General features: G+C 26.5%; 1 protein-coding gene across 1 annotated transcript in view; it reads right to left on the bottom strand.

Moving 5' to 3' along the window:
* Positions 1 to 14,820, bottom strand: part of LOC132943702 (uncharacterized) — a 263,660-nt gene that overhangs the window by 213,619 nt on the left and 35,221 nt on the right. Inside the window, exon 2 of the mRNA XM_061012754.1 lies at positions 933 to 1,035. Coding sequence (XP_060868737.1) covers positions 933 to 1,032 — 100 coding nt within the window. The 5' untranslated portion in view covers positions 1,033 to 1,035. The remainder of the gene's footprint in view (positions 1 to 932; positions 1,036 to 14,820) is intronic.

Here is a 14,820-nt window from a genome sequence, read left to right on the forward strand (position 1 = left end):
AGTAATAACTATAAAACACATTTTGTATAGAATATATTATTTTCTAATAATATATTATCATACATTTATTTTTACCTCAATTAAAATGAACAAATCAAACTTATAAGAAACATAGTAATTATATAATTAAATAATATGAGGGAGTATTGTTTTTTTTATTTTTTTTATTTTTTTTTTTTAAATAACCCGTGGCAACTTATGTCGGGGGGGGGGGGGGGGGGGGGTTAACACGAGTATTTATTAGTTTGGCAGAATTTTCTAGTGGGCACCCGTAGGTATCTGCCATGCCCGGGTGGGAGATGTCGGCCTCTCTCTCCGGACATTATGACTGCCCGAAGAGAAGTACCGACCTGGTTAGTCCACTCGGCCACTCCGTCCCCCGAGGAAGTATTATAGGCAGTGTTCGGACTTATCAAGATAAATTTATCTATATGAATATCTAGATAATTATTTGTTTATCTTTTATCTTATCTAGATATAAATAGTTACAAGGTATTTATACGTTCATCTTAGATAATTTTTTTACTAATCTAAATAAATTCATCTAAATACATTTTTTATTGATAAAAATCACGAAATTGTACAAACGCATTTTAAATATTTATATAGATTCTCAAACGAAGTATATGGTTTATAAATAATGTAATTATTTTTATTTATATCATTATTGTTATTATGTTCCTAGTGCCCAACTAAAATATACCTAAATTTAAAACCCATTTAAAAAAAATTGTATCTTTTATATCTATCTAGATACATTTGAGTTCCATTATCTTTATCTTTATCTAGATAAAGAAATACTTATCTAATCCGAACACTGATTATAGATACTTGATTTCGTTAAAAAAAAATTTATTTATTTATTTTTTTAAAAACTATATTAATTATACTTTATAGTGATTAAATAGTTAACATAAATTCCATTATATTACCATTTCGAAGAGATGATGTTTGAGCTATGATTAAATAGCTAGATAGCAACATTCCTGCTGCGATATGAAGACGGTTGTGTACACCAAATATTGTTCCCATATTCTAAAACAACAAAATAAATGTGTCACTATTAATTATTAATGATTTCTAATATGTTTAAAAATTACTATTACGAGTTCTCATTAAGTCACAGATTAACATATCTAATAGGTGGATGACACTATGTTTCAATGTTTCATATAAATTTACCAGACATTACAGCTCTACCATATAATTATAGTTAGATATAATTATCTGCTATAATTAACTATACGTAAAAAAAAATAAACGATTAAATTAGATTAAATATATATCCAGTAACATCCAAGAATTGTATTAAATTTATTATGTTTACTGAGAAAAACTCCAAAGCCATTAAAACTATACCTATTTCCATCTAAAAAGGTTCATTTTAAGGTAATATATTGAGATGGTTTTAGTTTTTACAAAGAAAGGTTGGTAATTTATTAAATTACCATAGTGTTAATTATATCGTTTTTGCTTGTCGTATTTATTTAACTATAACATATTAAGATAAGTATTATATACATTTTTTTATTAAATGTTATACCTACTTAGATTAAGCCAAAAAAAAAAAACCATAATTATTGAATGTTGACTAATTACATTTGCGATTTAAAGCAGGAAGATAGATTTAGTATCATGGCCAATTATTTAAAATAAATCGGTTGGTGTGTTTTATTTTTTTCTCCTTTCTTTACATGCTAACCATTTGGTTAGTAAAATAATAATATGTTTCAATGTTAATCCACACGATGTACAGTTGTCAGTTAGTGGATTCATATTGTTGACAATTAAGAAGTACCTGTGGGTTAAGCAGGTGTCGCTAATCACACACATTTTAATGAAACACGTAAAATTAGTAAATTAAACTCCCAGGTTATTTAATATTTAACTCAACCACATAAAACTTAATGGCCTAGTACCAAATGTTTTGGAACTGTTAGAAGCTATGTATAATAATTGTGTTTTTTTAATATTTATGTTAAGGTGTACACATTTGTTGTCATCAAACATAACATTATTATTATCTTGATTTATTCCTTATTTTAAATGTAAAGCCTTTGAGAATAAATGTGTATGTGTATAATTCGATACCAACGTGACCTAAATGGGTTATTAGTAGTAGAGGACCTAGAAAAAAATGCAGGGTAGTTATGTTTTCTTTTCCCACTCCTATCCACATAAAAAGGACAAAAATAAACGGTCCTTTATCAATAAAGTGGTGTTTATATTTTGTACCTTAGGATGGATGCACCACCATTATATTAATATTTAAAATACCAAAACTACCAAATGGTTTATTTTTTAGGAAAAATATTTCTAATTAGTTTAGATTGTATGTAAAATATAATTTTTAAATACACAATTTGAGTTCTTACTACGCGTTAAACTTATTGATTCAAAAAAACGTCGCTTATACATATTTATACTGATCGAGTTATACCTATACTTACAATAGTTAATATATTTTACATAACATAGGTACAATAAGTGTTTCTCTAAAAAGTATGTAATGTGCATGATATTTTTTTTTGTGAATATTATTATAAAGTCATTTTTTAGGGAATAGTTGGATATAACATAGGACAATCACACTTGAATTGATGGGTACTCGTTAAGTTTTGTTAATCTCAGCGAAAGCTATTGTCGTGTTAGGTTTTTTTCTAAAGCAATTTTTGTAATTTTTTTGAGCCAATTGAGTTTGACTATTGTGTTTGAAATTCTAATTTTAATTAAAATAATATTTCCAATTCATTTAAAATAACTTATATGTCAGGTTTCATATTGTAAGATTTGATATTTAAAATATTAGCAGTATAACCAAAGAAATATAAATAAAATACCATTTATAGTTTATATTATTTGAATGATTTAAGTAAGATAAATCATTTTCAACAGTCATGATTTATCATTATTTATAACAAGATATACAGTTAAAATAACAGTTTAAACCAGACAAAAGGGGAAAGGTATTTTGATTAACATACTTTATATATGGCACTGTTATAGGCGCTATACGGAGGTACAGTAGAAGTAAAATATGGAATATTTTGTGTCGACTAAAAATACTAAGTGCAACCGAGATGAAGTAACCATTAATTTTTGTTTAAATTGTTAACGACTACGAATCAATACGGTTAAGGGGTGATATGAGAAATCTTGGGTAGCTTTAGTGGGCCTGTATCTTCGTCAATCCGATTTTGTCGTGTCATCGTCATGGTGTAATTTGTGCTGGGTGTATTATATCGGATACTTGGATGTATAAATATTCAAAATATCGGAAAAATAATCGCTTTGTTGCTATTTAACATGCTTTAAATAAGTATACAATGTTTTTTTTGGAGTGGGGAGGTGGGGGATTTGAATATTATAATGCTGATGAATTGGTAATTTAATTATAATAATGCATACATTTGTGTATCATACTTTTGTATAGAGATAAAAATAACCAAATAACCACTGCATTAAACGCTGCGTTCTTCTACTGTATTAATTTTAAATTATAAATTCTGTAAACACCTTATGTATGCTTTGCAATTTAATTGTATTTTAAATTCAGTTTGAAAGGACCAAGCGGATATTATGTTAGATGTTAGAATATATTTTTTATTCGTCCGTAGACACGTTCTTGGGCAATGAATAAGCTACGAATAGCTCATGATTGAAAATCGAGTCTAGTTGGTACTTTGAAAGGTCTTTTCTTTTTCTCAGTATATCCTCTTGTGTAGAAAGGAATAACTACCGACGCGGCCGTCAAAAAGTGTTAAAGAAATCTCAGCAAGCGCCAATCCATTTCAACTGGGCTCTACTCTATCGTTTTTCGAATTCGATGATTTATCATTGCTTTCAAACTATTATCATTATACAATTTATACAACATTATTTTGACAGCTGAAGCGAGACGAATGGTCTACACCCCCACATATTTGAACCCTGTTTAGCTTTTTAATAATAAATCCACACATATGTATTTGTTGTAATTTATTAAATTTAAGATGCTAGATAAATGGACTGAATACCTATTCTAAAAATTGAAACACAAATATATATTTATACAAATTATAAACCATTTAATAAATACAATACAATGTATTTTCAATGTTAGAGTTTTTAATTTTCATGTGAAATTCAAAAATAATTTGTTTCAAAATAAATATCTGTTAATTTTCAAAATTGAACACAATTATTTAAACATTTTTATGAAATCAAGTATATTTTAGAAGAAATCTTTATAGTTTCAGAATATTATAATTTATAAAATCACAGCACAATATGGACCTTACTATGTTGACTGGGATGGTCGATAATTACACTTGGGTTGAAAAAAGGTAATGGCCGAACTTGGGTAAAAAGCAGGAAATGGTCGAACTGCACTTAGATCAAGAAAAGGGTTTCAACAAAAATGTTTGAAAATAAACTTATAATTAAAAGGTTTTGGTTTATTACAAATTTACATGAAATCGAGTATGAACCATGTAATATATTATAAATTCACACTAAATTTTAACAAAATAATTAGTTTAAAATTAAAATATTTTTAATAAAACTGATTATCTTGAGCATTACTTAAAAAAATATGGCATTTACTATGCTTAGAGATTTTTACCAAACTTGTTTCCTAAATATTAAAAATGAAATCTACTTAGGTACCTATATATGAAAATGAAATGTAAACTATGTGACAGTGTAATTTATTACTAATTTAGGTGGTTAGACAATTCGTAATTAAATACTGTACATTATAAAACGTTACGATGTGCATTAGTGTACTACTAAAACAACAGATGAAAGTAAAAATCTTCGAATAATATTATTTTTTCGAACTGTAATAATATAATTTAATTTATTACCAATTCAGTACTCATTTTTACTTACACTCGGTATGAGTGTAACCCATGGATAATCTTTGTGTATTGTAAAAGGACAAACGAGTCTAAACGAACCACGTGCTCTGTGAGTAAAATTGGGATGGAAAAGGCTGTTGGCTTTTAATGCATGTAAAAACCCCTCGGGTCATGTTTACACTAAAAACATACAAAAGATAACACGCGGGAAACGCGTTACCGTGATTTATTTCTTTTGTGGTAACAACAATAGGTTAGTGCCGTACGATTTTTAGTATAAAAGAAGAGCATAGTTCCGTGGACCACACACAATTAGAATTTACGTCTGACGCCAATCTTTGTCTCACTAGCCAATCAGATCACCAAAATGTAAGATTATGATTCCAGATCTGGCCAGTTACTTTACTACAATAATAAATAGTTAATTATATTCAAGCGTTTTAAAATTAATTAAATAAAAGAATTTCAAATATCTTAAATATCTCAAATATATTTCAATCATAATGTAATTAATGTTTTAGTAGAATTAATTTTATGATTGCCTATGACCAAAGTTTCCACTGATTTTCTTAAAAAAAAATATAATTAATGAAAAACGATTTTCGATCACAATATTATGTGCTTATACAAATAGTTTAATTAATTTTAAAATTCAGCCAATTGTGCAATTAGAACAATAAAAAAAAATCAATTATAACATGCTCTTTGTAATTTATATATTCATCAATTCATCATTGAACATAAAAACTATCTCCTTGATACTTGAACAAAAAAAACATTTAAAATATGAAAAAAAATTTTATTTCATTTTAATATCATTTATATTAAAATACTTGCAGTACCCGTAGAAGCATTAACTCAAACTGATAAACATAGTTCCACGTTCTATCATCGCTAGCCAAATTATTGTAAATAATATTTTATTTTAAGAAGATAATTAACTTCACTTAGTTATTATTATGGTTGGTTTAGGTATTTCAGATATTTGGTAAAGCTAATGATAATGAATATATTTTTTCCATGAAATGTTTGGATAGCTCTTCTATATTATAATACAAGTCAAACTAGGATTATACTTTAGGAAAGTAATTTTTGGAAATACTTTGGTATTTTCAAGAAAATCTTTTACAATAATAAAATAACAATATAGGAATATAATAAGTGCATTATATTTTTGTTTAAATCTAGACCATTTTTTAGTAAACCGAGGCCATAAATTATTTTTTGAGCAATGATTTATTGCTGCTTTAAAATTTAAAGATGACACCTATACAAGTTCTAGATGTAAAAATTTTTTTTACTACCGATAAATTGTTACAATATTGCTACTCCGTAGTCCTTAATGTTTCAAAATGTTAAGTCTATTTTAAACAATAAGAACAATGTATCAAATAATAATTTCTTTTATAAAGATAAATCAAAAATGATGTCTTATACTTTTACTTGATTTATACCTACACAAATCTACAAAAAAAAATTCCTTATAACCGAATGAGTATTAAAAATAAATAAATACAATATCTAATGATTGGAACAAAATGCTGGAAAGAGAAATGGAGACATTGAGTATAATGTCATCTTATTTCCTCATTATTTTTATGAAATACCTTCTGTTACTGACCATATTATGTCACAAAATTATGATGTTGTCTATCTGTGTCATGTTTTAATTTATAAACCCCGATGACCCATAACCGTAATCACGTGATTTTATACAGAATATAATATTATGTACAATATTATGTTTAAGGAATATAATAAATCAATAATAACCTTTGCCTTAGCTTTGATCAACAATAGCCTTCACACACCACAAACGCTATCGTTATCTCAAATTAAAATTAAATTATAGTTATATTAAAAATAAACTAATATGTATTAATATTTATTTTTATCATGTCCTAAATATTTAACATTAAAGGCTAAAGGTAATACAATATAAATATTCAAAACATATTGGTATACACTTCAAACGATTCAATATTAATTTAAAACAGTTATCCAGCATAAATACCTATGCTTTGACTTAAAACTAAATGTGTATATTAAAATGTATGTATAAAAATTATAATACCACAGTTTAAACAATGTGAAATTATCTCGCTTTTAAACACTATATAACCTAAAAAAAATATAGTCGTAAAAATATTATACCAATGTTATTATAATCATTCTTTATATTATCAAATAATACATTATTCCGTGTCAATGTGGATTTAGCCGTTATACCTCCCAATGCAGTGTACTTACATCATAGTAGAAAATATGTAACTACCTAGTCATGAAATGAAATCCTGGTAGTTTAATTTATAACATAATCGTGTGTACGCATCATATTTTTAATAAATAGTAGGTAAGTTATGGAGTTTAAGTTAGAAAATAATATCATGCCATGTCATAAAGAATATTATTATTCAAATAACCTTAGTTGTGAATTTATTTCAATAAATAAATGCTGAAAATAAAATTATAAATATTGAAGTTAAATGTCTACAATAACGTAGCAGGTGCCTATTGAGTAGTTTTCAAAAAAATGTCCGCGTTCAAAAACGGATGCGCAATAATAATAATAATATGGGATTAAATGATAGAATTATATAAAATACAGTAGCAATAATCTCGTGTCGTAAGGGATAGTGTGTTTAAATTACATTCATCCTGTCCTCCTTGATCTAGAGTTAATTTCCCGAAAACTACGAGATGGTCGTCGAGGGTTTTCCGGGTAACACGCATAACGTGATTTAAAACGCAGCAATGGCCATACGCAGCGGTTTTCTCTAAATTACACTACAGTGTTGGGTGTTGGCTTTGTAATGATACTTTAAATTCGGAGTCAGGAATTTCAGCAGACAATTACAATCTAATTACTGAATGTTCAAATAATAATAATATTATTGCTTTATTTCTTTGTCGTATGGACGTAGTTTTTCTTTTATTAAAGTCACCGTACTTATCACTTAGGTCTTAGTTTATATATTTTATAGTTCAACAGGCCTTAAGCCGTACAGTATAATATAGTATAACGGTCCATATATTTTCAATGTATACATTTATACTTTATATTTAAATAACTTAAAATATGACATTTTAAAGAAATCTTTACAGGGTTATATTATGTAATTAGTAATAATGTTTATAAAAGCTGGTCAAACAAGATTTTATTGAAAACTGGTTTTGCGGTGTTTTTTATTCAGTGTTTGATTAGTTTAGACAATAATTTATTACAATTAATAACTTTGTTAACGTCTTGATCTTACAATAATATTTTAACTCAGTATAATAACCTTAATATTTTGAATAGATATATTTAAGACAAAATATATATGTCGTTAATGAGTAATGGCATTAATCATAAATATATTATTAAATTAAATATAAACGTATTTGATTGGAATGCCGTTAATAGTATGCATTCTTATTAAAATTATAATTACTCTGTATATTTTATATATATTATATTATACAGAACTATAGTTTTAATACTTTGATAATTCCGTTTTAAATAACTATGGAAAAAGTTGAAACTACTTTGATTTATAAATGTTTATATAGTGTTACCAAAATGATTGAATGAATGTAAACTATTGTTTTGCACTTATACTTTATAATTTGTTGAATTCATTTTACTACAAAAATATGTCACAAACAGCTGTTATGTAAAAAAAAAATCAATCAAAGTTTACTTATATATAGTTATATATAATATCAAATAAAAAAAAGTTGGATCGACTATAGAGGTATTTGTACCCGAGAGAAGTAAACAAATTTATCGCGGTTAAGAGATTCTTCAAAATCTCCCATAAATGAATATTATGTACATTTAAATGACAATCCGTTTATGTACGCAACTAAAGTATACGACTATAGTATACAAATATATAATATTGTGCAAGTGTATTATAATATAGTAGTAAATCGAATTCTTTTGAGTTTTCGTAACACCCAGTAATCATACGTTTTTAATATTTCCTTTAGTAATAATAAAATGGGTATGATGAATTTATTAATGAACCATAATATTCACCAAGTACTCACGTAATTATTTGACAATGTAATATTTTATTTGAAAATACGTTGACCACCATGAGTTCTTATATGAGATCTCATCAAACTTTCTCCTGACCGCCACGAGGTGTTTTCATACGTTTACATAAAACACAGTTTTGTCAATTTAAAGAAATATTGATTAAAAAAAACTAATAAAGATAACTGCAAGCTTGAGACACCTACTAAAAGTGGCAACACTGTACATTTTAAAACCAACGTGAAAATACTGATTATCGATACCTAAAACGAGATTTCACTGGAATCGTTTTCAGTGAGATTTCAGATGAGATCTCAAAATCCAAGTTTAGTTATTTTTTTGAGATTTAGAATTCGATCTCGTAGAAAATGTAAGTCACAAAGTAAAAAACCCCTTGGCGGTCAACGTGTTAATTTTATTTTATAATGCTAAAAATACCTATTATTTTCCTTATATTTGATTAGACTATTTATTTTCCAAACAGTCATATGGGGTTGAGTTATGTAGGCACCTAGGTATCTATATTGTTATTTGTATTTGTAAGATAAGCGAGGACATTAAATCGAGGCGAATCCGAACGTACCGTTTAATTTAATATTATTGCTGGAAACGCGTCTATGATAAAGTGTAAATAGATACATATCTCACTAACGAAAAGTTGTATTTAAGTTTTGCAGACAATGGTCATAATTTGGTTCGTATGATTTTATATATTATTAAATTTTCGACACGTCATGTATAAATTAAAGTTGAAATTGCAGTGTACATGAAATGTTTTCAATGGGGATTAATTTATTTATTTTCCAAAAACATCAGTTACATTAAATCCCAGACAAGAAAAAGCGTATGCTCGTATGTTAAAATATCATAAAGTCAGTCATCCCTAGAGGCTGGAAGGATAAAACAAAACACGAGTAGGTACCTAAAGGAATAACTGGTAACAAATTTGCGCTAAAGATTAAATTATAAGTTGCACAGCATTCGTCGAAATGTTGCTGAAGTATATTACACTATATGTTACTAAATAATACGGTTCATTATATGACTGTGACAGTTGCATTTTCTAGGCCAAATAACGACGTGGTAATACATTGGTTTTATACGTATAATAGAGTCATCAATCTTTTTTAGTTTTTGTGATCCGTTGCATTATTATTATTGCGTTTTTTTGTTCAATTCTTTCATAATGCAGTGAATTATTTTATTGTCCCTACCAATCAACCTTTATCATATTGTACACTTGCATAAATGTATGCCTACTACTTAAAATATTCATATTTCATAAAAATGCATATTTTTTATTATTTTTAGTATATATTTGATATATCAATTGGATTATACGAAATAATCGTCAAATGTATAATAAATTCTACAAATTCTATAAGATGTAAAAATTACTTTATAAATTATAACTAGATTACTATATAATTACTCAAACATTTTAATATGAAACCATCTCAAAAAGTATGTACCTAAACATTTTTATTTTATTTTCCACTTTTAGTTGAAATTATTAACTTACAGCGTTTATATTTAACATTTTTCTTTATAATATATTTATATTTTATTAAATTACAATAGTAACCATTATAATAATAACTCAGCTAGGTAATGATAACTCGAATTGAATCTTATTTTTTTTTTATAATACAACGTCTTTTAACACAGTTGACTGATTATTATCACCACGGTCGTCTAAAGTAGTTTTAGGAATATTATTAAATTGTATAATTGACGTATCTGATTTGAGAACTAGTTTGGGTATTGTTTAGGTGTTTTGAAGTTTAACCGTCCAAACTTGTAGAGCTGTATACTCTATGAATGATTGATTATCACACTTAGGTCATTAAACTATACTATACTATAAGTATATAACTTAGTTACAATATGGTAACTATTATAAGTTTTTTTTCTTGCTTTGGTCAACATTGATATGTAGGTACTGAAGTGGAAATTTTACAATAAATAGGTAGGCCACAAAACACGACAGGCACCATTCCTAGACCAAGTTCATAGTGTCTATAATTCTAAATAGATTCCTATTGAGCACTCACCAGTTACCACTCACGTCTGATGTATTTATGAAGTCGTTATTCTTGCAGTCTTCATTTGGTTGATTGTTGAAACTCTGAGTAAATATGTATTTCATAAATGTCATTGTGAACTTAAAAATACACACATGCTTTGGTAGAGTTAGGTTTGCACATACCTTAGTACAATTAAAACAGTATATTATCGTATCGTTGATACGTATTTGTGTTTTGAAAATATTTTGAATAAATATTGTGTATAATATTTTATAATTTAATCGTCACATAAACCTATTAAAACCATTAAGGTTGATGTCGGTAGTACCTACATAATTTACATTTAGGGAAAAATGATTCCTATCTGGCTACTTCACTAAATATTAATTAATAAAATATGTATAAAATACATGAATCATAAATTGTTTAACATCATATTGCATTCATAAGGATGTTACCAATTGGTCTTTTCTCTCAATCATATTGTTTATGTTAATTATTATATTTTCACAGCACAATTCACCTATTGACATACTTGTGTAGAGATAAATAATGATTCATTCATTCATTAAAATTATGCACTGTATCATACATTTGTATGTACAAATAATTGTTTAAATTATTTTAATTTTATTTAAATATTTCTTAAATAATTAAATGTTAATTTACCGTATACGTTTTTCGAAGGTTGCACACTTCATACATTTAGACGTTTATACATTTTTTGGAGTATTGAATAAAAAAATGATAAATAATGTTTTACATTATTTTTTTAGGATACCCTTCATTTATGTTATTGACTGCTGTGCATTATTTTTTGTTTTAATTTTCTAAATGGGTTTAATGCAGATTTAAAATATCTTCACCGGTATATATTTTATTTATTTATTCTTATATAAATCTGGTAAAATAATACTAACAATAAAATTTTTAATTTAAGTTTATAAAATGATTTGACTATTACGTCTTATGGTTTTTAATTTTAGATTCTGAGCGGGGTAATGAATGTATTGGTTTTACAATTATAATATGTATTTGTCTTCTGTGTCTGTCATGAGCTTTGAGAGCCGTAAAAATGCTTCAATATTTAACTCTCTACCTATTTTCAGGTAGAAAATTGTATTTATTTGGAACTTTGGGGTGTATTTCTGGTACTTTTCAAAATAACTGGGAAGATAAAAAAATGTTTTGGAGAAATTGAAAATTTCCAAAATAACTATTTTTGACAAATTTTATTTTTTGTTTTTTAGTTACCTATTTAAAAATGAATAATTGTTAATACCAACATTTTCATTATATATTTATTTTAGCATAATCTAGACGTGATTTAGTTTTAAAAATATTTTGACTTTTTTAAAGTTATTTACTATTTTTTTTTTTTAAGTAGATAAAAAATTTTTTAAATAGAAAATTAGATAATTTTGTATACGATTCCTTATAAATTGATTATAGGTACAGAAATTCAAATAATATATCGAAAAAGTATGTGTACACATTTTTATTACGTTTATATCAGCGTACTAACCCGATAACGGGTAGAAAATTGAAAATTGTAACCTCAAATTGATATTGTCATTATATAATTAAGTATTTGATACTTGATTAATATTCATTATAGACTTGATTCAATAGATGTTCTGACATGGTGACAGAGTTAATAGACAATATAATTTTGTTCATCCAAACATGATGTTAATAGAGGTTGACATTTGCAGACGATTCGATTTGGTTCAGGCGTAAATAATTTATTACGCCTCTTCTATCATATCTCCTTATTTCAAACTTAAGTTTTTTAATTTATGATGACATATTTAATATCATATAATTCATATCAAATAGATTTTCTCTTCTGAATTTGTCATCGAATTTATTTAATTGATGTGCGTTTGATTTTACTTTGACACATACTCTGGGTAACAAGGTCAATAAAATAACTACAGAGTGTGAATCAAATACATTGACTGAATACACAATTTCTCGTTATAGATTCTGTATACTACCTAATGACATTTTCTATTTTAAAAAATAATTTTGAGAACCATGCTTAAATTAGAACAACATTTATCTAATTCTATTTAACAAATTTCTCCATAATAGTATAATACACATTTTTGTATGGCCCATGAGGATTCATAATATTATGGAAGTTTCACGCTGTATATTTATTATTCAAATATTTAAATAAAGCAAATTTAGAATGAATATGAACATTAATTATCCAATTTTTTGTTTTGATAAAACAACCTTCAGTATTATAACTACCTACCTAACAAATTTATGCTCGTTGCTTTATGGCTGTATTTGATATAGGTAACAATATACATAATATTTTATGTTTTTATTCATAATTTATGACATCTATACAACTATAACTAATCATTTTTAAAAATGATCTTTTATACAATACTGGCTACTGCAGTACTATTTAATACAGGTTACGTAATAAGTAATAACTCTTAATATTAGCAATTTATAAACGTTTAATATTTTTATTTTAAAAGTTTCAACTAATCTGCAAAAACATAAAAACTTACTACTTAACTTAATACCATGTTTTCAACTGTCAACTCAATCGTACAGACTATCAGTTATAATACTGAATGATGAAATTAATTATTAATTTATACGTCAGTTACGATAAGTCCAGACTAATAAGAAAATATCGATTCCCGCAGACATGCGAATGGACTTTTACAATTGTATATGGCATGAAAAAATAAAAACAGAATGATAGCCATTCACCGCTATAAAGTTTGTTTCGCGGCATGCTTATTATGATCATTTCTTTCTTAAGTATATATATAATATACGGAATAACGAACCAGATAATGGAAGTGGTCACCGTGTTTGTGGTAAAGTTGCCATCATATACTTTTGTTTTTTCATACAACCATAATAATATTATGAACGGAAATTCAGACTAGCAGTAAAAATAATACCCCGAAATGTGAGATTGCGGAACAACAGCTATATTATGCCAAATCTGGACCGCATGTAAAAATACTAATGCAGGTATTTCTATAATTTAATTAAAAAGTCAGTCTATAGTGATAAAAAAAATATAATGCCAAAAATCATTTTAATTTATAACTGATATTGAATTTAAAAAATGTTATGCATATTATAATAGTAATACATTTTTTTTCTGAGACAAATGACTCACCCCTATCCTCCTAACCAGCAGTCTTAATTACTTTATCTAATAGTTGCGTTGCTTAACAAAAATATGCATATGCCCCAAGTAAAAATAAGGCAGGTACCCACAATACAATAAACATTAGAATCACTCATTGAAAATTCTAGATTGATTTTATGTTGTATATGTAAAATGAGTACCTAAATATTTATAAAGTATGTGTGCTAAAAGAAAAAACATACAAGATATGTTTGAGAAATGCAAAAAAAATCATAATTATACAATTACATAAGTTTATGACGGCAACATTTATAGTAAATGGAGTCCGGAGGGTTTTTTGGGATGTATGGTCTGATTGGTTTTCAACGAGAGGAATCTGATTAAACATTAGTCAGTTATGAAATCATTTATAAAGACATTAGGCTACTTCAGAAACTGTTTTTAATTTGAAGACTAAATGAATTGAGTATAGTTAAAGACGTATGAAGAGGATATAATTTTTCTTATCTCGATGTATTGAAAAGTTTGAGATTCAATTTATTTGCGTTTCCCCAAGACGTAATGCAATACGTCATCTATAATGGTATAATTAAAAATGTGCACTATATAAACATTAAAACACCAATTGGTTTTGTATTAGTTGTTTTTTTTTTGTTTGTATTTTAAATTAAATATTATAGTTTTAGAATACGTTGTCATACATTTAAGGAATTCAAATAAAGAAAGTATCGTATTGAGAAGCTTCATATTCAAAATAAAAAGGTGGGTAAGTGGATGTCACTCTGCTGTTAC

The sequence above is a fragment of the Metopolophium dirhodum genome, chromosome 4 (assembly GCF_019925205.1).
Source record: "Metopolophium dirhodum isolate CAU chromosome 4, ASM1992520v1, whole genome shotgun sequence".
Taxonomy (NCBI): domain Eukaryota; kingdom Metazoa; phylum Arthropoda; class Insecta; order Hemiptera; family Aphididae; genus Metopolophium; species Metopolophium dirhodum.